Source organism: Heptranchias perlo, chromosome 11, assembly GCF_035084215.1.
Source record: "Heptranchias perlo isolate sHepPer1 chromosome 11, sHepPer1.hap1, whole genome shotgun sequence".
NCBI lineage: Eukaryota > Metazoa > Chordata > Chondrichthyes > Hexanchiformes > Hexanchidae > Heptranchias > Heptranchias perlo.
In genome coordinates, this window is record NC_090335.1 from 45,814,487 (window position 1) to 45,840,630 (window position 26,144).

At 38.9% G+C, this 26,144-nt stretch overlaps 1 protein-coding gene across 8 annotated transcripts in view; it reads right to left on the reverse strand.

Annotated features, from left to right (window-relative positions):
- Positions 1 to 26,144, reverse strand: part of dcaf6 (ddb1 and cul4 associated factor 6) — a 146,279-nt gene that overhangs the window by 34,818 nt on the left and 85,317 nt on the right. For 5 of the 8 annotated variants that reach the window (XR_010964413.1, XM_067992914.1, XM_067992912.1 and 2 more), the window contains exons 10-15: positions 22,612 to 22,860; positions 18,527 to 18,706; positions 9,954 to 10,013; positions 6,926 to 7,043; positions 6,087 to 6,202; positions 2,408 to 2,783 (exon numbers count right to left, since the gene is read on the reverse strand). Coding sequence is in view for 7 of the 8 variants with exons in the window: in XM_067992914.1 (XP_067849015.1) it covers positions 2,408 to 2,783; positions 6,087 to 6,202; positions 6,926 to 7,043; positions 9,954 to 10,013; positions 18,527 to 18,706; positions 22,612 to 22,860 (1,099 nt within the window). In the remaining variant the exon portion in view is untranslated. The remainder of the gene's footprint in view (positions 1 to 2,407; positions 2,784 to 6,086; positions 6,203 to 6,925; positions 7,044 to 9,953; positions 10,014 to 18,526; positions 18,707 to 22,611; positions 22,861 to 26,144) is intronic. The other 3 variants (XM_067992917.1, XM_067992915.1, XM_067992918.1) reach the window with 3 other exon arrangements.

Here is a 26,144-nt window from a genome sequence, read left to right on the forward strand (position 1 = left end):
ATTGATAGATTAAGTGAGTGGGCAAAACTGTGGCAGATGGTCAAGTGCAAGGTCATCCACTTTAGACCTAAGAAAGAAAGATCAGAGTATTTTCTAAATGGTGAGAAGCTAGGAACTGTGGAGGAGCAGAGCGATTTAGGGGTCCATTTACAGAAATCGCTAAAAACCACTGGACAAGTACAAATAATTATTGAAAAGGCTAATGGAATGTTAGACTTCATCTCAAGGGAGCTAGAATACAAAGAAGTGGAAGTTATGCTACAGTTGCACAGAGCTCTGGCTAGACCGCATCTGGAATACTGCATTCAGTCTGGGTACCACTCTTCAAGAATATATTGGCCTTGGAGGGGGTGCAGCGCAGATTCACCAGAATAATACTGGGGCTAAAAGGGTTAAGTTATAAGGACAGGTTGCATAGAGTAGGCAGCATTCCCTCAAATATAGACGATTAAGGGGTGAATTAATTGAGGTGTTTAAGATGATCAAAGGATTTGATAGAGCAGATAGAGAGAAACAATTTCCTCTGGTGGGGGAGTCCAGAATAAGAGGACATAACCCTAAAATTAGAGCTAGGCCGTTCGGGGTGATGTCAGAAAACACTTCTTCACACGCGGAGTAGTGAAAATCTAGAATGCTCTCCCCCAAAAAGCTGTTGGGACTAGATCAATTAAAAATTTCAAAATTGAGATTGATATATTTTTGTTAGGTAAGGGTATTAAGGGATATGAAACAAAGGCAGGTAAATGGAGTTAATATACAGATCAGCCATGATCTAATTGAATGACAGAACAGGCTTGAGGGGCTGAATGCCATATTCCTGTTCCGATGTTCGTAGAATCAAAATTTCATAGTATTTTTTGGGAAAGAGCAGAATGCTCTGGGAGTTGGTTGAAATTGTGTAAGTAGAAAGTCATTATTAATAGGAAGGGTTCAAATTGGGACCCCAGTGACGAGCTTAATTTCTTAATGTTTACTACTTTTTTCTGCTTTAATATTTTCTGTCCCACTCTGTAAAGTGCTCTGGGATGTTTTCCATCTTAAATTATCTTGATATATATTAAAAATGCTGAGAAGGTCACAACATTCCATTTCAAAATGCATTGAAAATTTGTACACCAGGCTCTATCTATGGGAAAAACCATTGTAAAAGTGCCAACATGTACAAGCAGTGCCAGTCACACCTGTAGGTGGCACTGAAAAGGAAAGTTTTCCATGTCTGATATGTCACGGTAATATTAACATGGCAAAGCAGCAGTTGATATTGAAAATCAATTATTGTGAATCATGCAGCACTTCCACACAATGGCCCATGAGGGCTCTGCAGCAGCTGCATACTTCCAGTAGACCATGACTGGGAGGCTGAACAACAGAGGTCATGCACACGAAGCAGAAGGCAACTACCCCCACCCTCCCACCCCACCTTCCAACAGACCCAATGGAACTGTAGGGGTCATATTGGAAAATGTAACCATATGAAGTTTTCAGACTTTTCTGAACCTCGGTGCCATTATATAAATGCAAGTTTTTATCGTTGTTCCTTGGTTATCTTATGGAGTTTGGAGCAATTTTTCAATTTTTTCTGAAATTGGCCACGGGTTTTTTCATCTCCCCTGGAGTTAGCATTGCTATTAGTTGGAGAGGGTTGCACGACGTTGCATTGGCCCCAAAAGTCTTTTCTCCCTTCTTTTCATATGCTTATTGGAAGTGATGCAAAGTATCCCAATGGTACTCCAGAAAAGTAAAGTTTGTAACCTCAAAAGCTTTTGTTTTGTAGGTGTTAATACGAACAAGAAAATAATATTAAGTGACCTTTCAACTCATCTGGATTACAATTAGAATGAAACTAGTCTTTATTGATTTAGGAAAATTCAAGTGATCGATAAAAATATGTTAAGTATCAATCTTTTTACTAAGGGATTGTGTAGTGGATTCCATGACATAGGTTTTTAAATTATTTAGAAAATAGTGAATGAACCACAACAGAGCTTCAAACTGTTAAGGGAAACTAAATCAATCTAGAATCCTGCCTGCTGCAAAACTGAAGTGACATGGAGTAAAATCCTAGATTTTAATGCTTCATGGGTGCTTAGTGTGGAACATCAAGCACAAATGTTAAATTAAGCATGGTAAGGTTATGCAAATTTCCAAGCAATGCCGTTGCAACCAAAAAAGGCAGCTCTAGCAATCTGATTTGAGCACAGCCAACTTTGAATCATAATCCTGAAAAATATACCATGAGGGTATTTTAAATTTTGCATATTTATTATCAATTAAAATCTATTTTTGAACTGTATTAATTTTAAAGCTGAACCAAATTACTGCTTTAAATAAAGATTCACAAACAATTCAGTAGGGTGGACACATTAGAAACTGGCTTAAGTTTATAAACAAGTAGCATATATCTTACCTATGTCCTGGTCCTGACCTAAACCTTGAAGCTGGAATTAAAATAGGATCATCATCACTGTCATCAGTTTCCCGATTGGCAGATGTTCTTGTAGACTCTTCCTGATTACTCAATCTTACTGGTTCCGATTGCTGCGTGGATTCAGCAATTCTGGTGCAGTTCTCACTACTTTCTGTATTTTGGCAAGAGGCATCTTCTTGCTGTTGTAAGCTTCCCCCATCTAAACCTGCTGGGGCAGTCTGGCAGCTATAATCTATTACATTGTCCCTGCTCTCTTCGGTTGTACTTCCTTCTTTATTGGTTTCATCAACCTCCACATGCCTCACTTTGCATACTCGTTTACCTGAATGTTCAGATGATTCAGTTGCAGAACCATCTGTAAGAAAACAAAGAAGTCATAATAATGAACTGAAATATAGACTTTGGATTCAAAATTCAGGTTCAAAGGGTCAATTCGTGAAATAAGCTGAACCTGAAGTTCAAAGTAGAATTTTCAGTTGCATTTTAAGGATCACATGAAGCCACCTATTCTCTCCACTAATCCAAGGGATAACTACCAATCAAAATCATAGACAGCAATTCTGATTAACAGAATCAGTAGCTGTTCAGAATACTTGTGCATTTGCCATTTTTGGACCTTAGACCAGAAGATGAAGAAAGGCAAACATTGTAATAGGTATAACAAACATAAAAACAATTTGAAGGCCATGGACATCTGGTGGATCAGAAAGACACACCACTGTCACTCTCCACTGGACTACTGGCATTTGAACACATTCTCTGCCAAGAACCAAATGGACCCCACCAGCCCTACTGAATTGCTAGAGCCATTTAAAAACTGTTTAATTATATTTTACTGTTGTTCCAGCCACATTCAACAGTTACTTGCTCACTATCTACTATTATAAACATGGAAACCTAAAGTAGTAGGGTCTTGTATATAAAAGGAGTCATTAAATAAAAGTGGACTGGTTGAGGGGGGAGCAGGGACCTAATCTAGCCTAAACTGACAGGACAAAAGTTTATTTTCCCTAATGGCTGCTAAGATTCCTAACTGCAATTAATTCAAATTGCCTTAACATGGCTCCAAATGGGCATAAACATACAACAAAAACCGACCATAACCTAGCATTCGGCAGTCTCACACACAGAGGCCACAAGATGGCTGATGCAGAAATAGAGGTCACATCTATACAATGAAAGATTAGGATTGTGGCACCCTGTTGGGACACTGTAAAGGGAACTTCACCTTGCACTTATCCTGTGCTATATCAGGAAGTGCATGAGACAGACAATGAGTGCTAAAAGTATAAAATAATTTCATATTCAGTACTGGTATTTCTCACTTTAATGAACATAAATTCATTGCATAAATAACCAAGAGCTGGTCATCAAATCTAAGGTAGTCTTAACTTAGTGAAAGTTAAATATTTGCAAAAACCTGAAATTTGCTAATTTGGCCACATCTCTTTCTTAATAATACTACTTGTGTGGAAAACATTTGTTATTTAATTTCCAGATTAAAATCTATTTTCTAATTTACCCAATCTGTAATTGCAAACTTCATCTAATTTTCAGAAAGACAACTTGCAATTTGATTTATAGGGGAAGTCAATTTTCCAATTACTAGAAGAAGCAAACATTACATCGCTAAAGACAAAAATTATGAATATACCCTCCAGATTTCACAAACACATCAATGAGCTCTTAATTTAAAGCACTGGAATAATTCTTCCTCTGTTCCCCACGACTACTATATTTTCCAGTATTATAAAAGAGCAAAAAGATTGATAGAATAAATTTCAGTATATGAAGAGGATTAATACATTTATGTTGGTGAGCACACTTATTTTAAGTTTGATGTGTGTGCACAACTTAAAATAAAATACACCTGTTTGTGAAACAGTAATTATATTTCGTTCTAGATAATTTATTTGAAATTTCACATTTTGTCTTTGTAGATAAATTTACACATGTTGGTATCACCTCTTACATTCAAATAAATTGCATGACTAAAGGTATTAAGGTTACTTTTTTTCCAATCAAATTTACTAATAATTTTAATAGGCAACATGGTGTAATGTATACTAAAACAAGACATACAATTTGCACTACCATAAATAAAGAGAAAAACAGCAAATGCTAGAAATCTGAAATAAAAACAAAAGTGCTGGGAATGCACAGCATATCAGTCAGTACTTCTAAAAAGATAGATTAACATTTTGGATGTAGAACAGTTCTGAGGAAAGGTCTTAGACTGGAAATATTAAGGAGAGAGTTGATGACGGTAGTGCAGTTGATGTGTGTGTGGACTTTCAAAAGGCATTTTATAAAGTGCCACACAAAAGATTTGTTAGCAAAATTGAAGCCCATGGAATTAAAGGGTTGGCTAAGAGACAGAAAACAGACTGTAGTAGTTTTTCAGATTGGAGGGAAGTATTTAGTGGTGTCCCACAGCGGTTAGTATTAGGACCACTGCTCTTTTTGATATATATTAATGACCTGGACTTGGGTATAGGGGGCACAATTTCATAGTTTGCAGATGACTCAAAACTTGGAAATGTAGTAAGCAGTCAGGAGGCTAGTAGCAGACTTCAGGAGGATATAGAGAGACGGGTGAAATGGGCAAGCACATGACAGATGAAATTTAATGCAGAGAAGTGTGACGTGATGCATTTTGGGAGGAAGAATTGGAAAGGCAATATAAACCAAATGGGGGTGCAGGAACAGAGAGACCCAGGGTTTACATACACAAATCTTTGAAGTGGCAGGACAAGTTAATAAAGCTGTTAAAAAAGCATATGGGATCCTTGGCTTAACAAATAGATGCATGGAGTACAACTACAAGGAAGTTATGCTAAACCTTTATAAATCACTGATTAGGCCTTAGCTGGAGTATTGTGTCCAATTCTGGGTGCCACACTTCAGGAAGGAGGTCAAGGCCTTGAAGAGGGGGCAGAGTTGATTTACCAGAACAATATCAAGGGTGAAGGTCTTCAGATATGTGGAGAGACTAGAGAAGCTGGTAATATTCTCCTTAGAGCAGAGAAGTTTAAGGGGATATTTAAAAGAGGTGCTCAAAATTATGAAGAGTTTTTATAGAGTAAATAATGAGAAACTGTTTCCAGTGGTGGAAGGGTCAGTAACCAGATAACACAGATTTCAGATAATTGGCAAAAGAACCAGAGGGCAGATGAGGTGATTTTTTTTAATGCAGCAAGTTGTTATGATCTGTTATGCACTGCCTGAAATGGTGGTGGAAGCAGTTTCAATAGTAACTTTCAAAAGGGAATTGGACATATACTTGAAATGGAAAAATTTGCAGGGCCAAGGGGAAAGAGCAGGGGAGTGCGACTAATTGGTTACCTCTTTCAAATAGCCTTCAGAGGCACGATGGGTCAAATGGTCTCATTCTGCACTGTAAAACCCTATGATTCTATGGTGCATTTTTTAAAAAACATATTCTGACTGACCTGCTATGTATAGCCCATCATTTTCTATATTACTATAAAACAAGTAACTTTTCACAGTGAATTAGCATTAAACTGTTCAAAAAGTAAACTGGAAAAAGATTTGATTTCTGGTCAAAAGACTAATTTTAACGAATTAGAAATCAGTTTTCCTCTTTTTCATACATTCCAAATATCTAACTAGATCATCTAGGAGCACCAAGTCTTACTTGAATTCATAATTTCTTCTGAATGCTCCCCAGGGCTTTGTATTTGTTGCGATTCTTCCCGATTACTTTGCTTGCTTTGAATTCCAGTTCCCCTTGAAGTTGAAGCTGAACTGTTCCTAGCATTTTAATAAAAGGAGCTGTCAAAGCAGGCCAACAAACTAATAGAAAACTCCAGCACTCACTGGGATAATCACTCTGCAGTTTTGTATTTGCATTTGCTGTATTCTGTTTCTTACAAATTTTGCTGTTTGTGAAACATCAACACCAGTAGAAAGTGAGAAAATGTTATGTATTTTCTAATGCATAAAAAAACTTCCAGAACCTCAAAATACCACCCACACGGATATCCTTGAAAGTTCTGGCTGCTGCTATCATGACAAAATAATCAAATAGGTAAAATTATTCCGATGGAAATTCCCTCCTCTGAAATAAATGTTTATGTCAGCAATTGCACAAATTAAGTAACTGTACCTGGAACAACAGACAAATCTGAAAAGCTTCCCCAACAATTTAAGCGATAACAAGGTGCAACACTTTTTTCTACTTAGGCATATTTGGAGAAACAACAGTAGATTTTTAGCTGGGAGTAATTTGTTTAAAATACAAAGTATTATTTTTATATAACCCTAATAGCATTTCTAAATGCAGTTTAGAGTGACAAAGTAACTGCAAGGTGAATATCTAAACAACCATTCAGAACACTTGTGCGAATGCCATTCTTGGACATTAAACCTGTAGATGAAGAAAGGTAAACAAATGTAGGCATAAACATAAAAACTGTTTGAAGATCAGCAAACTGATCTTCAAGATCGCTGGTGAGTATTACATACTATACTTACCACTCATCTGTAAAGTCCAGCTTGATTGTACTAGTAGTGGTTCCCTCTGTACTATAATGCAAACTAAGAACTGGTTCAACACCCCCTGTTCTGATGCTGGAACTATCAGCACTACTACCTGCAAAAATTAAAATCTCACGTAAGAATGCCTTACACAGGACGGACTGCACATATAATTACTTGCTTGTTTACAAAGAAATTCTAATTCTTCACAGTACAATGAAAAAAACTTTAAAGTTCCAGCAGCCCTTTTTAAGATGAGCTATTAGTCAATTTTCTAATTTCAAAAAATCCCACCAGATTAAATTAATGAATAGATTTTAACAATTTGAACACTGAGAATCAAAAAAAACCTTTGCAAAAATACTTCAGGAATTAAACCAGGAGAGGGAACAGTTAAGAACTTTCCCCTCCCTGCCACACACTGAAAAGTATTTATAAGGAAAAAAGGCTCAAAACTGTTGAGATACAAATATTTAAATACTCATTCAAATTAATTGCTACTTGAACAAAAATTCCATCTATGAATTCAGGTTTTATTTTGTGCAGGTTTCTCAATAGCATTGCCTTGTGCATAAGGAAAATATGTGAAACTAAAATAATAGAAGCAATCAAATACAGAAACATATTTGATGTATATGCTGTGTTAATGCAAACAATATTTCAGTTGAGTTTAAATCTTGAATGAAATATTTGTTGGTTACTGAGGTGATAAGTTCACTGGAACATTCCACAAGCATTTCTCCAGGATTTGTAAAGGAACCCAAGGTTATCAAAGCAGCTGCCAATGAATTTACTATAAATGATACTGAAGTCAGGTGTCCAAATATAAAACTGAATTTCAATGTTTGGTGTGTCCTTTTCAAGGTAAAGCAGGTATTTTTGTTCACTTTGCTAGGAAGCAACAAACTGGCAGCCCTCTTACATCGTTAGAAAATAGCTGAAATGTTTTACTTTTAAATATGAAAGTTTAAAAGAAATATGAATTCATTCATACATGGCCAGGCTCTTCCCATTGACAACAGGGCTTGAGGCTTCCATCAACCTGCAATTGCTCTGGAAGCAAAATTCTTTTAACATAATGGATATAGACAATATTCCCAAAAGTCTTTTCTCCGCAGCCAGCAGCATCGTCATAGAGATTCGAAGGAGCGCAGTGGGGGGGGGGGGGGGTGGGGTGAGGGAAGGAAAGAAGGGGAGAATGAAACATTGGTTGCTTCATAACGTGCTGTGGGAAGGGGGAGGAGCGGGGAAAAGAAAGAGGAGCTGTTGTATATTTGCCATTACTGTAGATTTATAACTGCCCAGAAAAAGACATCAGCCATACTTAAACACACAAGCTCGATGAATATCAAATAAATCGCACTTTTCGGTTAATGATTAAATGTTTCTGGATGTGCAGGTGGATTATTCTCTTCAAGTCTACTTTTTATTTTGAATTTGCTGAAGTCACTGACATTTTCAGGTGAAAAAACCGTTAAAGGTCTTTGAATTCTACTTTGTCACTTCAATATCTTAAAAGATATTAAAGAAAAAAGCAAATACTGGAAATCTGAAATTAAAATGGAAAATGCTAGAAATACACAGCAAGTCAGTCAGCATCTGTCATTAATGTTTCAGGTTTTGATGAAAGGTTACACACCAGAAATGCCACTTTCTCTAACGATGCTAACTAATCTGCTATGTATATTCAGCATTTTCATTTATTTCTTTTTTATTTTGGCTGTTTCAGTGTTCTCCTGGCTGGCCTCCCATCCTCCACCTTCCATTAAGATTAGCTTATGCAAAACTTTGCTGCCCGTTTAATATTTTGCATCAATTCTCACACACCCCGCTGACCTATATTGGCTCTCAGTCCCCTAAAGCCTCAAATTTAAAATTCTTATCCTCGTGTTCAAATCCTTTCATGGCCTCACCCCTCTCTATCTCTGTAACCTTCTCCAGCTTTACAACCCTCTGAGAATTCTGCATTCCTCCAACTCTGGCCTCTTATGCATCCTAAAATTCCTTAGTTTCACCATTGGTGACTGTGCCTTCAACCGTCCAGGTCTTAAGCTCTGGAATTCCCTCCGTACGGCTCTCTGCCTCTCCATCTCCCTCTCCTCCTTTAAGACACTCCTTAAAACCCACTACTTTGATTGAGCTTTTAGTCACCCCTCTTTGACTTGTTGATTTTTGTCAGATTATGCTTCTGTGAAGCACATTGGGTCATTTTTCAACAAATGCACGTTGCTGTTGTTTACAGTAATGTACAAATGGATATCAACATTCTCCTTTTCAAAGAAACCCAAAGTCTGTTGAGAGAAAGTTCAAATGTAGTGAAAATCTGGTTTAAAAAAAAACATATTTTTGCAACTAGTTAGTTTGCATTAAATGGTCAAACTTGACAATTTGCAAATAAACTCCCCCTGTTCTGGGAATGGGAAATGGTTGCAGTGAGTAAAGAAAGAAGAGATCAAAAAAGGGGTGAAGTCCTTTTTTGGTGAATTTTATCCTCATTAAGATGAGCATTGAGTGTGATTGGCAAAAAACATGTTGGAATTGTCACAATGGTGCAGTCGGGGGTTCTCTTCTGATGTTGTAGTTAAGGCTAATAATTAGGGCAACAGCAGAATAGTTCACTCTCCATCTGCCCCATCCTACAATAATCTGGGAGATTAAGCCAAAAATGGGTGCAAAGTATGTACTTTAATTTTTTAAAGCCTATAAGGGGGTTTAGTATAATAAGGGATACGGTAGTTTTAAAATTTACATTATATTTGCAAAGTCTAATTATGTGCAAGTATATGAACTGATTTTATTCTTCACAGCAGGTAATAAGGATTCGAAACATCGGGAGGGGGGGATTTATTCAATGCCCATTCAAATAAAATAGATCAATGTGACAGCAATTTGCTGCAACTGAAACCAATACACTATGGCAAAGTAAAATAAAAATAGGAAATAAAATTCTTCAGACAACAGATGAAGTCATGGAGGAGTTAATGAAGAAATATGTGTTTATACACATATCTCTTGCTGCACGCACCCTGTTGCTCATCAAGTGACATGGATCCAAGCTGTTTGTTTACCACAGAAGAAGGGGAATCTGAAACAAAAATTAGATTTAACTTAAAAATTAAATTGCACTTTTGTGAATATCTCTCCCCAAGCAAATAAAAGCCACAAAGCTGTGAATACTTCTTTTTAAAATTAATTTTTGCAAGCAGGTGAGATATGGCAGGCTTTATGCTGTGAGATAATGAATGTAAACTGGAACAACACATCGACAAAATAATTAGTTTTCTCTGATGCAAAGCACACAATTTATTTCACAATGAGGGTTACATAAATTTCAGTTTCAGGCTGAATGTTTAGTTGGCAAGTGGTTCTACTGTTTGATATTAAATAGTGCCTTTATGATGGTGAACCTTTTGTATTTAACCAAGCACAAGAGTGCTTCCAGGTAGGAAGCTAAAATATGAGCTCAGCCAGTGTATCTAAATGCACTACAATAAGCCTCAATGCCACCAGGCTAGGGAGGAGAGGGGGGAAAAAAGTGAAAATGAGGACAGGATTGCCAACACTCAACATCTAGGCTCACGCATGAAGAATGGACATTTGACTGAGGTATTGGAAGGTAAAAGCTTCGTTAAAAAGATGGGTTTCAAAAAGGTTTCTAAAGGTGGAGAGGCTGAGAATTTAGGAAGGATTCCAGAGATTAGGACTAAGGCAGCTGAAGGCTCTGCCACTACTAACTTTGCTTTGTCTTCCTTCAGTAACCTCACAATCTGTCATCAGTTCTGCTTTGTACTTTTGATAACTTTTTTTCTTTTTTATAGACTCCATTCAAAATGATCTCAACTTCTGATAAACATATCTGGTCAATTTTAGTTTATTTCCATCTTTTGCTATGGTAACATAAATAGCAGGACACAAAGTACTCTAGTATTGTATTCTGATGAATTTGGACAAGTGACTCAGCTGTACAGGATGACTCACATGGTTCTCTTTTATCTAACAATTAAAAACATTTGATTTTGGACTCTCAAGTTAGATTATCAAATAAGATATCAGGGTAAAATATCTAAATTGGCCACTATTAATTTACATACACTTGTTAAGGACATCTACAATTGATTACCAGACATTATGGTCTGGTGGCTAGTTAGCAGCTAAGAACTCAGATGAGTTTATTTTGTAAAATTCACTAGGTTCCCTTGTTGCAGAGAATTTTTCAATATTTGAACTTAAAAACTATAATAAGTCTTTTATGAATCTGATCTCTTGTGAAAAGCAGGTTCCATGCCTGTGGTTAAAGTGAAGTTACTTTCTGCCTATATATAGACTCTGTATCACAAGTAACTTTTTAGTTAATTCTGAGCCAACTAGAGTAGACATGTCAGCAATCTACCACTAAAAATAAACTACAATTTGCTTGGTGACATCCAATTCTGCAGTCTGGCAGAATTGCACTTTGGTAAGGAACCAGCTTTACCAACAGCAATGGAAAATAACATGGGACAAAACTATGTCTGAAATACACCTATTATATGTTATTGCCAGCAAAAATGATCTCCAAGATTGCACTAGATCTTTAACAAAAATAGACTTGGAGCTAAATTTTAAAATTGTTCACTAGTTTCTCTTAAACCCAGACATTAAAAATATCCCATGACTCTTTACAGTCCCTGCTATATTAAATAGCTCTGTGAAATAACATTGTGCAATTGCTACCATTAGCATCAACTTTTTAAAAAAACAACTTTCAACTGTATTGCAAAAATTGTATATGTGGCTGCTCCTGTGAGATCAACATGATTTTAATTTTGTTGATATATCACATATACACAAACTAGTGCAAATTTACTGTAAAGCTTATCTCTAAAATTCAGTGAAAAAATAGTAATGGTTTTATGAATGTTATTTTAGTTGAATGTATGTTTTAGGTACTGAAATTATTTGATGCAAATTACACCCTATAGATAAATAAGATATGCTAGGCCTGTGAAAGTATATTGCAATTTTTCACCCCAAAAATGATCAGAACTACTACAGCACTACAGTAGTGTAGTGGTTATCTTGCTGGACTAGCAATCCAGTGGCCTGGACTCATAATCCAGATGGATGTGGGTTCAAATCCCACCATGGCAGTTGAGGATTTAATTTCAGTTAAAAACCAGCAAAAGTGACCACGAAGCTGTTGGATGTTTGTAAAAACCCAACTGGTTCACTAATGTTCTTTAGAGAAGGAAATCTGCCAGTTCTGACCTTTTTTTTATTCGTTCACGGGATGTGGGCGTCGCTGGCGAGGCCAGCATTTATTGCCCATCCCTAATTGCCCTCGAGAAGGTGGTGGTGAGCCGCCTTCTTGAACCTATATGTGACTCCAGTCCCACACCAACATTGTTGATTCTTAAATGCCCTCTGAAGTGGCCTATCAAGCCACTCAATTGTACAAGGGCAACTAAGGATGGAGAAGAAATGCTGGCTTTACCAGTGATGGCCTCATCCCAAGAATTAATTTCTTTAAAACGACAAACATGTACAATTTACAGGATTCGAAATGGCAAAACAATTTTAGGATGATTCACACTACAACTGTAGCATTTATGAAACATTTTCACTTCGCACTGATGTTGCAGCTAGTGAAAATGCAGCCTAAATCAAGAGGCGGGCCTCAACCTGGCACCGGATTGAAGTGGAGCAAGGCTCCCTGGAGGAGGTAGTTTTTGCTTTGGAGTTAGTTTGGGGTCTTAACACCCAACTTGCATTTCACAAGTTTAGCATGGGTATGAAACTGAAACTGCTTTTCACCAAAATTAAACTTATAGGCTGGGTTTTCTTTTTTAGTTTGTGTACTTGATGATTTCCCTCTTAAACGCCCTCCCTTCCCCCCTCCCCCAATCATCTTCATGGGCAGGAAAATCACAGGCTGGCGAGTCATATGAATGTGCTTCCAAATACACCCTATAGATAAATAAGATATTCTAGGCCTGCAAAAGTATATTGCAATTTTTCTTCCCAGAAATACTATAGCAGCACAGTAGTGTACTGGTTATCTTACTGGACTAGCGATCCAATGGTCTGGACTAATAATCCAGTTACTGATTTTGATCAACTTCAAACTGACAACCAATTTGAATTGAATACACTTTTGCACAGCAGATAAAACAAGTTCAATTGAAGCAAATCCAAAATGTGAAATGAGCAGCACTGGATTCACTCCAAATGAATTCTGCAGTTAATTCAAATTAAGCCACTTTTTGAAAACATAATTCTCCATTTATTCCAAACTTTGCACACCACAAGCAGACATCATATTGCTAACATTGTATCATGATTCTGCACACCCTTTGGGATTAGAGGAACGTAGGAACAGGAGTAGGCCACTCAGCCCCTTGAGCCTGTTCTGCCCTTCAATGAGATTGTGGCTGATCTGTATCCTAACTCCATCTACCCGTTTTGGCTCCATATCCCTTAATACCCTTGGCTAGCAAAAATCTACTGATTCTGTGGTAAGGGTTACCAATTCCTGTAGCAAAAAGGTGTACATTCTGCAAGAAACAAAAATAACATAAATAATACCACAGAAGTCTTCTCTCCTCCTGCTTTGTTTCAAACTGCCAGATCAAACAAATGCTTTCAGTGATACAAATTTGTCCATTTGAGGACATAAACTTGTTCCTTAGCTCACTACTTGAGCAATTTCTCTTCTAATAGGAGAACATAAAACATGGAACAAACAAAATGCTACTCACTCATGAAGTCCGTTTCTTCCACAGAACATTTCTTATGTATTTATTATATTTTGACTTAAATTACTTCATTTTAACCGTTCGATGCCAAGAACCGTTTAACCTGTCTATCTGGTGGTTTGCTTGTGGGCTGGTCTGAGCTGGTACAAGACTAATTGATTGATTATGTAAGTGATATGATTAGCTGTTCTCCAATTGGCAGGTTTTTCTTTTGGCGATTGGGCTTTTGTGCCAGGTAAAAGAGTGTATGTTGGAGTGAACTAGTGGGAGATTAATCCTGAGCAAGAAGAACACAGTGGAGTGCGAAGACCCAATAGAGTGTGGAGTTTAGCAGATCAGGAGTTCAGCCTCAGGGGGATCATCCTTGAGATGGAGTTGGTCTAAAATGAAATTTGAGGGGACAAATCATTCAGTTGTTGTGTTTGAAGTAATAACATTTTTAAGAGTAAATTGTTCAGTTTAATATGGAAGGACAGCTGAAGTCGGTGATGTGCAGTGCCTGCATATTGGGAGCAGGGAGGGGGCGTCCTGGATACTGAGCATGACTGGGATGGGGGGTGCGTCCAAGATACCATGTGTGTTCAGGATGGGGGGGGGGTGAATCCAGGAAACCATGTGTGTTCGGGATGACCGCGCGTGCAGGAAGCATCTCTGACTGCTTTCGCTTGAGCTGTAAGTTTTAGAATTTTAGGAGCAGCTAGGGACACAGTCACATGCGGGAGGCTGATGGGTTCCAGGTAAGCATAAGAGAGAACCATCCCGCAGGCAGTGTGAAGCAATGAGGAAGGGACCTGCGTGATCATCCACCAGGTAGGAGAGGAGCCAGGAAGCAGCATAGGAATCCAGAGGTCACTGAATTGACAAATAGGGATTTAGTACTGTACTTGTGACAATGGCAAACACAAGCAATTCCACAACACTGGAAAAATGGTTGCATGGGGACGGAGGAGGAGGAAGAGGAGAAGGATGAATAGCATACGGAAATGTAGTTTATAATGGGGATTACGTTGAGGTGTAGATCGGTACTTTTGTAGCTACACGAAGAGTCCCTAAATATTATGTTCAATGTTTGGGCGACAAATTAAACAGCAGGACTCGGTTACTTCTGGTGCCTCTTATTAATACAGGAACAATAAGATACAGGAACAATAAGATAATAGACTGAAATGCATGGCTGGAGGGAAGGGTTCAGATTCCTGGGTGTTGGGGCCAGTTTTGGGGAAAGCAGCAGCCTGTACAGGATGGAGGGCTTCACCTGAACAAGGTTAGGACCAATGTCCTTGCTGGGAGGATAACTAACTCAACTCAAATCTATCTCCAATTCTTTCCAGGCATGTTGCAATGCTGACCTAAGGGGCTGCTGCTATGGAATGTCAAATGGGGCTCCTTGCAACTACTTCATGTAGCACCACCTCTACTTCATCAGCCAAACAGTGGGTCAGGTTTTGGCTGCTCCATCATTTACCTACAAGCTCCATTTTATGCCTCCGACTAGGTTTTCTTTCACTTAACTTTTGACCATCACTAGTTATACCTCTTCCCTTTCAGACTATATATATTAAAATCCATGTATTATTCCTTCGCCTATCTGCTTAATTAGTTCAGATCCATTTGAATGCTGGCTATCTCTCTTTTGCTTGTAATCTGGTCGCATAACTTGGTATCAGCAGCAAATTTTATTTTCCAGGTACTCGGTTTATAAATTGTTTGTAAAGACTTCTGCTAGTCTCTGTTCCCAGCCATAGGTTTTCTGAATAAAAAATAAAATGAAGTGAAATACTTGACTTAATGCCTTTCTCTCTTTCCCCTCTCCTTCCACGTTCTCCTAAAGACACCAACTCATGCTGGCATACAGGTCCATGAGCCCCAGGCATCCTCTGGTGCCTTGCTCAAGTGGCTAGTCTTCAACTATGAGCTTAGGCAATGAATGTCAGGCCATTTCAATTGAGAAGGGCATCACAAACTGGTAAGATCGCATTCAAACCAACTGCCTACTTGTGTGCACTTTCCAGCAGGGCTCACTGGATAGCAATCAGGAACTGACCTCTGGCTGATTTCCCCTGTCCAGCCTAGTGGCATTATTGAAAGAGGCCAATTGTAGCATCCCTATCAGCATCCCAGCTGAGTCCCTCTCCAGCCCAGGGGCATGGAGGTCAATTATAGCATCACCCTAGCTGAGATAAGCTAACTCAGCTAATAGCCAAAGCTTTTCCAAATTATCACCATCTTCTGTTTTTTTATTACCAAGCTCATTATTAATCCAGCTAGCTAATTTTCCATTAACTTAATAATACGAGCCCTTAATGTTCTTAAAAAATCTTGAGGAACTTTATCAAATGACTTCTGATAACAAACAAGATTCGTAACAATATTTATTGCTTGTACATTAAGTCATTTACCTGACTGCAATCATTTGAAAATTGCTTTTTCCAATACCTTCAGTGAAATCCAAAGGCACAGGGAAATTCTTAAGCAAATTCTCAACAATGTAAAAGAAGGAACTTGGATTTATATAGCACATTTCACATCATCGGAATGCTCTAAAGCGCTTAACGATGAATTATTTTTAAAGTGTATTTATTTTATAGGCAAGCATGGTAGCCAATTTACATAACGCAAGATCCCACTGGCAGCATTAAGATGAATGATCAGAGAACTTCCTGATCTTCTTTAAAAGTGTTATGTAATCTTTAACGTCCATCAGAACAGGCAGAACGAGCTTCTGAGAGAATGCAACACTCCCCCAGTACTGCACTCCAGGTCAGCACAGATCATATACAGAAGTGCAGGAGGGGGACCTTCTGAATCAGAAGTAACTGTGATACCATTGAGCCAATATAATTGCAGAATGCAAGGGAAATTTTCCTATGTACACAAATAGTCTTATATTGCTATTTTAGTTATCTCGCTCGAACAAAAGATGGACCTCAAATAAAATCCTCTTAATTACATTAGTCACACATACTGGGTACTCCAATGTCCTTCTCAACTTGGAACATCACTGCACAAAGGGTAGGATGTATGCTATCCATGTCAGCCTTGGCTCACTGAGTCAGAAGGTTCAAGCCACACTCCAGAAACAAGAGCGCATAATCTAGGATAACACACCAGTGCAGAATTGGCTGCTATGTTTACCTACATTACAACAGTGACTATACTACAAAAGTAATTCATACCCGGTAAAGCATTTTGGGATGTTCTGAGGAAGTAAAAGGCACTATATAAATGCAAGTTCTTTGTTTCTATCCACTGCAGGAGAAACCAAAGAACCCAATATTTGAAATGAGTATAAGCCAGCCACATACTAACCCACTTACCAAAACAAGCCTATTGGCCCAAGGGGGTCAGTCAAATGCTCGTCAGCCGATGGAGAATTGTCTCAACTACAGCGGTTATAGTGGAGCCAGCACACCAGTCCACCAACTTGGATGGGCTTTGGTAGATGTGATGCAGCCAAATTTGAGTGAGATTCTATTGCTGATTATTATTTTCATGCCAGATTTACATCACTATGGAGTCAATTTTAACTCCCCCTGCCTGGTGGAAACTAAGTGGGGGCAGTTAAGGTGGAGCGGGGACTTATCCACTCTTTCCCACACTGATCTGCTATTTTAACCCAAAGCCTGAGTGAGGGAGCAGTGGTAGGTTCCCTGCCAAGAAAAACCTACTGGGAACAGCAGCCACGGTTATAAGAGGCTCAGCAAGGTATGTTTTTTAAATTTTGTTTTAGTTTCCTTTTGGGCCAGGGGAAGCAGGAGTGCTCCTCCGGGCCCCACAAGGAAATCATGGGGCTCCTCTGCCCCATGCTTCCTCCCTGACCGGGATCCCCTCCACGCACCGTGTGCTGAGGACTGTTCCCCCATGTCCCTGGCAGAGACCTCCTTTGGCCCAATTTTAATGGCCCGGCAGCCACTTCCTGACAACTTTCCGGCAATTTAGGTCTGGATTTCGGTAAGCGGCATGCTAATGAGGCCTGGCCGTTAAAATCAGCCGCGCCTCCCTGATACCACTCCCGGACAGGTCAGTCGCTCACTCTGCAGCGTTCCCACCTGGCAGTTTAAAATTGAGCCGTGTTTAAATTTGGCACAAAAATAGCATAATCAGGGAATCCGCTATTCAGCCTCAGACAGGAATTCAAGTATCTTTAACTCAATATATTTCAATTCACCCCAATCCTCAACAGTAGGCCAAGGTTTATCACAAAAATGTTTCACTGCAGCACTTAAACATTCAACTTCTATATCATTCTATTAGTGTTGTACATGGGAAAGCAGACTAAGCACAAGAATCCACATAGTTTGGATAAAGAAAACTAGAATTTCTTCACAGTAAAATCCTTCATGTTACAATTTATATTGCCCTACAGTAGTTACAATTCCAACAAATAAAATCATACCTCCCCACCAAAAAAACTTCATCCTTCTCATACCACCACTCCAAAATGCTAATTTAGTTTCAATCTATTTTCAATAGTTACTACGAGCAAGGAACCAATGTCTGATGGTTTTAAAAAAAATCTCACAGAAAAATTCTTTTCCACTTAGACCTAGGCTGTATGGATCATTTTAGCCTTACGACACTATTCAAAAATTAAGGAAATTTGAATTTACTTGCAGACACAAATCTTTTTAAGTATATAGAAATGCTACATGACATGTTTGTGTATCCAGCAATGACTTCTATGATGATTTACAGGCATACCCATTTCTACTTTAATATATTTATTATTGTTAAAAGGTTTAGCACATTAAATGGCAATTCTACAGAACTAATTTTATTAACTTGTAAGTAGGGAGCAAAATAAGGCATCAAATGGAAATAATCACATCTAGGTTCTAGGATAGATTTTAAAGCAAACAGCAACCTGAAATATTAGGATGCAGTGAGAAGCCTTCATGGGTGAAATGGTCAGAGGCAGGCTGTGATGAAGACTTCTTTGCCAGATCTTGCTGTTTCTGTTGTTCAGCCTTCAAAAGTCTCAGTTGCTGTAGACGTTTACTGACTAAACTTACCCCAGATGGTCGATTGGACTGAACTCTTAATTCTGACACAGACAGAAACAGTTAATGACAGAAGCAAAAGGAAAGTCAGATGTAAGAAAAAGTCAAAACAAAAAGGAAAATAAAATAACAGTTTATTGGTATTTAAACATTTATAATCAAAAGACAAAGATCAGAAAGAATACCAATGACACCTCTAAAGTGAATGATACTTGGGTCTTGAGTCTAGGTGATACCCTATGATTTAGGAAAACTGCAACTTGCTTACCGTCAGGCAATAATTTAACCAGAAATCCTATCTACAGGCACATATTGCAAGACTGAACTGAAGAAATATGAACTATTTGCTGGTAACTAGTAGTTTCCCACAGTGTTAGTCTCTGTTACTTGCGTTTGCTGTCTTGGTGGTGGTTCTGTCTGTGGGTCTTTACATAGGGAAATTTCAATTATAAATGTTGTTACAAAAGCATTACCAGAAATCGTAACAGGTCGTTGTACAGCACGAGCATACGTAAGAAAGACTTAAAAGAAATGTGTACCTTGTCAAACAGTGCAACACTGAGATTCTAGATGATGTCTAGTAGGAAATTAATAATTTGTCCTTATGGAGGAGTTCAATCAAATGTCCCTGGTCTCATTTCCTAATATTAATGTTTATCTAATTTCTGATCTAGAGCTATAAAAGGACATTTCAAATGGCATATCAAAGAAACCTAGCTTTGACATATCCGAGAGCTAGACTTCAGGAAAGCTGCTTGGACTGATCATTTGGATCCTCATCAAGGGAGGAGCGGGTCATAGGAACAGGAGTAGGCCATTCAATTAGATCATGGTTGATCTGTACTTCAACTCCATTTACCCGCCCTTTTTCCATATCCCTTGATACCCTTACCTAACACATATCTATTGACCTCAGTCTTTAAAATTTTAATTCACCCAGCATCCACAATCTTTGGAGGAGAGAATTCTACATTTCCATTACCCATTGTGTGAAAAGGTGCTTCTTAATTTCACTCCTTAATGGCCTAGCTCTAATTTTTAATATTATGCCCTCTTGTTCTACACTCTCCCACTAGAGGAAATAGTTTCTCTGTATCTACCCTTTGAATTGTTTAATCATTTTAAATAGCTTGAATAGATCACCCCTCAATCTTCTAAACTCAAGGGAATGAAAGCCAAATTTATGCAACCTGTCCTCATAATTTAACTGTTTAAACCCTGGTATTATTCTGGTGAATTTGCACTGTACTCCTTCTAAGGCCAACATATCTTTCCTGGAGTAACAATGCCTAAAACTGAACAGCATCGGAGATGGAGGACCAAGTGAGCTTGTTGGGCCTCGATGAAGCACTCCTGCTCCTCCTGGCCCATGAGCAGTGCAAAAAAGGCACCCACCTCATGGATCCGGCCCTTCCCGCTGCTTTTACCTGACGTGAATCGGAAGTGATGGGAAACCCGAAGTAAGGTTAAATTCATTTAACTTTAGCAATACACAGAAAATTAAGTACCTCAACTATTTCAATGAGGTACTTTTTCCCTTTAAGTATCCGCCCACCAGCTTTAAGTGCGGGCGGGACTTCCAGGTGTCTGTTGTGTGCATGCATCCAAATATGCCTGGGTCAAACTCAGAAGTGGGTGTGTTGGAGTTGGGATGCAGTGCCACTCCAAAAAACTGTTATTCTAATTTGCTACCCATCCCCAACCCACCCTTTCTTGGGGGTTAAAATTACTCCCTCTGTCTCTGATGATAGATTTCAATTACTTCACCATAATTGATGTTAAACTGACAGTCCGTAGTTACCTGGTTTTTCCCTCTTTCCCTTCTTAAATAATGGAGTGCCATTTGCAATTTTCCAATCCAAAGGCAGAATTCCCAAATTTAGAGAGTTTTGGAAAATTATGACTAATGCATCTGCAATTTTCTCACCTATTTCTTTTATAAATTTGCACCCTGGGAATAATCAAGTAACTAGGCCCAGTAATCTTGTGGAAATTCACTACTATGTACCTAAGCATGACCAATGGCAAATACAAACATTTGTTATATGACAGTCTGTCATGTAAATTAGTTAACTTGTCTGTAAGTATTGTCGAGTACATTCTTCTGGTAGAAAAGTTGAAGAGGATAAATCGAGCCAACTTTCTCTGTTCAAATGACTGTAGGTGCATCAGATAGCATCCAGGGCCAGACAGCTGCCATATCCATGCCTGTGGTACCTGCAGTTGCAGAGCCTACTAACACAGTGCAATTAGGTACTTGACCACCCCCATTCCCAGAGGCAGTTATTGACATGCAGCAGCCATCTCATCTTACTTCCTCTTCTCAGTCGGTAAACATTTAGAAGGAGTACATGATTAGGAAGTAGAAGACACACACCATATGCTGTCCCGGAGAGGAGACATGGGGGTAAAACACACCAAACATGCATACACCACATGCTGTTATGATTAAAGTCCCTATTTAGATGGCATATTTTATATAATTCACACAGACAGACAACATCAAGATAAATTTGCACTCCAGCAAAAGATGATCCATGGCCTGCCTGTTATCCAACAAAGCATTATACGAAATGCAAAACTAACAGAAGGTGGGGAAGATCAAAAATGTGTAAGGAATCTTTAAAAAAGGTTATTTTAGTTAAATTAAAGCAACAAAAATCAATCTCTAGTTCAGCAGTCAGGGGCTCTATATTGCACTCTCAAAAATTAAAATCTTTGCTGCTTTCAGTTTAGTAATGTTTAGCAGATGTTCCAGAGTTCTCATTTTGAACAAACAGATGGGGCACCGTACTACAGCAGGCCTTGAACCAGATTACTGCATACGTGTAAGGATTTTCTCCCATGAAAATCATTCAATTTATGCATAACTTAGTTAAAAATGTTTGACGTTACATCTAACTTTACAATTGCTAGCCTTTTGAAACTAACTTCAGCTATCTTAGCAAAAATCCTTTGCATAATGTGCTTAAATAATTACACTAATATCATTAATCCAATGAATCCTCTATGTAGTTTTATATATTATAGAAAAGATTCATGCTTTATAGAACTATTGTTCTGCCCAAAAACAACTGACTTGACTGTCACTTGAGTTCCTCATATAATAGGTCTGTTTTATTAGCTGTCAACCAGACTTTTAGTTTCAAGGGGGAGGAAAGGATGAGGAGAGGTATTCTGTTAAGTTCAGGCTGTTGTAAAAGACTGAATTTAACTTCAGAAAAGCATTAGCATTATCATATAGTCTGCACCCCAATTGCCCATTCTGTGAGCTGCTGAACACAGGAGAGTAAATTGGTATTTTCAATTCTTTTTCCAAAATTTACTTTGCAATTTTTTGGTTATATAATATTTGGAAATAAACTGGATATGAGGCATGAAGTCACAAATAAATTGTTCCATGTCACCCATTGGGTATGCTGGAGTAACATATAAAACTTATAATCACAACAGTGTTAATCATCTCTATTGTAGTACTATTTGTGAATCACTATAGAGTATCAATGCAGAATTTCATTACTTTAACAATACAAGCAAAGTAATCTCAAAATAGCTGCTTTCATTTTGTTTCAGTTACCCCATGCCTATGCCTTTCACAACAAACAGGCCATGTATTTAGTGGCGCAGCAAGTCACCAATCAACGTGCCCTGTTCCTCTGCACTTTGAGGTGTGCCACAGAAAAAAAATTTGAATGGTATTCATTCAACGATCTTAAAGCCAGGATATGAACAGGAATCCAGTGCTTTTGGAGGATTAGGATATCTTTACTTTCAGATATAGGCATTTTATCTTTGGGAAATGTTAAAATGGAAGCCAGTTAAAAATGAAACCAGAATTGCATATATCAAGCTCTTGGAAAAATAGCTGGCACTCCAATATAGATTTTTTTTTAATTAAAAAAGTGTTATCCATATTATAACAAGCATTTACAGCCATATGTCTTCTTACCTGATTGTGGGGGATTGTCAGTTGATTGAGAGGAACGCTTTTGTTCACCATCAGGTGAAGAGAGGAGAGAAGTGGAAGAGGAGCCAGCAGTTGAGGAGGATGTTGATGGAGCCTGAGCTGAAACTGTGGAGGAAGACGAAGACTGAGGCACCTGGTCAGCTGGAGCATCGACCTCCATTGTACCTTCTCCGATTTCTTCTTGGGCAGCTGGTGTGCTTGAATCTGACGCTTCTGATCTACCAGTATTTCCTGTCATAAGAGAGTAACCCCAGTATTTTCAAACCAAAACTCCATCTGATTTTCACCAACACTGTACTTCCCATTATAGTGAAAAAAGTTAGTGTGAATAAAATCATTCTTTGGGCGTTTGCTACACTGATTTGCAGAAGGGAAGAAAAAAGTAACTACTCGTAAATGATCACTTCTGACATGGCTTGTGGGGCTTCAACCTCATATTTAAAAAACTGGTGGATGTTAAGTTTTAGTAATATGAAAGCTTTTAAGGAATTTCACTTTGGAGGAAGATATCCAAGTATGTGGCTTTTCAGTTAATAGAGGAACTAGTGTTAGAACATAGTCCCGTTATCTCAGAGATCTGGGTTTGGAAAACAGACCAAGATTAATGGGGCAAAAATTTAATTGTGGGAGCGTTACAGGGTCCTAAGTAGTTTCAGTGTCTTCAGTCCTGTTCTTTGTGGAATTAAATTTACTGCACAAAACTGGCTTTCAGAATGGCACAGTTGACACTAATTTCATAAAGAGAACCACTTTTGAGTTTTTACATTTTATTTGTTACTTTTTTTTACACCCACGGAGCAATTTTAACCCAACCCACGCAGCAGGAATGGGGTGGGTGGGCCATTACAATAGCGAATATTGACTTACTACCCCGTTCTCATTGGAAAACCACACCCACTGAAAATAGACGGGTGCCTCATTAATACATGCAAATCAGGGTCCTATGATGTAATTAGATACGATTTTTAACCGTGCAGCTTGGAATTACGCCCAGCGGTCAGCCTGCTGAATAAAACCTCACAAACTGACTGATGTGATTGGAAGCACTCAGCTGCAGGCATTCAGATTACAGGGATAAGTGTGCTATTGAGTTTAGTGGATTTCTGAGCTTGGAGATTGCTTGTTTCTGATTTTTTTTTGCCCTATTCACCCTGATCAAACACTCACTGCTCGTCATAGGTGCCATTTTTGATCTTTTGCTTTGGACGAAGGAACAGCTGGAGAAAGAGGAGCAGCTGCAGCAGCAGCCTCAACAACCAGAAACAGCAGGTGGGCTTGTTAGGAGACAGAAGATAGGCTGTTCATAGAAGGCCTTATTGAGCCCAACAGGGTCTGTTGGCCAAGAGTTTGTTTCCTGGATATTTCTGAGGAGCATTGCATCGGGAGGCTGTGCTTCATCGGAGATGCTGTTGGTGATTTATGTAGCCTGTTGCAGCAGGTCCTGTTGCCTGCTGGACCGGGAATCATGTTTCCACTGGCTGTCAAAGTTACCACCATCCTTAACCTTTTCGCCTCAGGCTCCTTCCATTCTGCTATAGGAGACATCACCCGCACCTCCCAGTCTGCAGTGCATAGCTGCATGAAGCAGGTCACTATTGCCCTCCATGCCAGAGCCAACCAAAAGATTACCTTCCCCATGGATGGCAACAGCTAGAAAGAGAGAACATTGGGATGTGCAGCAGTGGCTGGCTTCTCTCGTGTTCGGAGCACAATAGACCGTATAACCGTGAAGGCATTAGTAGATGAGCCAGGAGCTTTTGTGAACAGGAAAGGCATTCATTCCATCATTATACAATTGGTATGTGATCACAGCAGAAGAATAATGCAAGTCTGTGCCAATTTTGCTGTCAGCTGACACAACTCCTTCATCCTGCGACACTCATCCATCGGGAATGTCAGGAGGTGGCTGCTAGGGAACAAGGGGCACACCCTACACACATGGCTGATAACACCACCCCCTGCAACCTCAACAAGTCTGATCAGCTCAGGTACAATCACAGGCATACAACCACCAGGAACATTATACAGCACACCATTGCTACATTGAAGCAAAGGTTTAGGTGTGTTGATCAGTCTGGGAGCTCCCTAGAATATGGTCCAGACAAAGTATGCCACATTATTTTAGTGTGCTGTATTCTGCAATACCTGGCAATGCAAAGAGGACTGCAATTGGAAGAGGCATCATATGACAAGGAAGAATTGGATAAAAGTGAGGGAGAACCAGAAGGAGGAGCAGTAACATAATGCATAGAAGCTAGAGGGGCCAAGGATCAGTTAAAAGAACAGTGCTTTTGGTGACAGGCTCATTCCCCTCCTCTGAAGAGTTACAGGAAGCCCCTCTGCATTAACAGTCCTTGTTATCCCATTTCACCACTCCCTTAATTCTGCATTAAAGAACATTGAAACCATTCAGCCAACCTCTATATCAATGAAATACTGCCAATGCAGACTAAGAAGCTACCATGAAAAAAAAATCACTGAAAGACCAAACCGCCAAACGAGATAAAAGTGATTACTTTAATGCCAATCCAATAATTTCTTTCAATTTACTTAACACACAAGCGATCAACCCATACCGCTTTTCTTAAAAGAAGGTTTCCGAACTCTACTACTCCTACAGTTTCCCATTCAGCCACTAATCGGGTAGTAAACCCGCCAGTCAATCTTAAATGAGACCTGTGAATTAAAATACCGTGGGCCTGAAATTTTCTGCAGCGAGTATGTATCGCACTTGTCCCGCTTCCCGCCTGCCCGAAAACCACCCAGGGTTAAAATCAACCCCCACAATTCACATATTGCGCAGGACGTATTTTGGAAACTGGCAGAATACCTTTCTCAAAAATAAAACAAAGAGTATCGACTAATTTATCTTGAAACTGTAATTTACACACTGCAGAAAATGTACATATTATTTCCTACTTCAATAGATTAATATCAACGGATCTTAAACAACTGCAAGCATTTCTCTCTACAAGTCCTGCAAAAATGATTTTCCTTCATTTCTGAAGTATTTAACCAATGCAAAATTTTTAAATGAAAGAAAGGAGACTAACCAGTTCCATTCCCACTCGCTAGCACCCTAATCCTCACTGGCCTAAATTGGCTCCTCAATGCTTCAAATTTAAAATCCACACCCTCATGTTTAATTCCCTTCATGGCCTCACCCCTCCCTATCTCTATAATTTTCTCCAGCCCCCAAACTCCAAATTTGGCCTCTTGTCCATCCCCTCCATTCACCCAACCAGTAGCAGCTGTGCCTTCAGCTGCCTAAGCCCCACACTTGAATTCCCTTCCTAAATCCCACCACCTCTCTAACCTAGCATTCCTTTTTTGAGACCCCTCCTTAACCAAATGTTTGATCAGCCCTCCTAATATCTCCTTCTTTGGCTTTTTTCTGAGAATGCCTCTGTAAAGCTCCTTGGTCTGTTTTATTATATCAAAGACACTATCGCAGCGATACCCTCCTGCACCTGTGCCACCATTCCCCTCATGCAGGAGTTGGACTCCTCCATCCT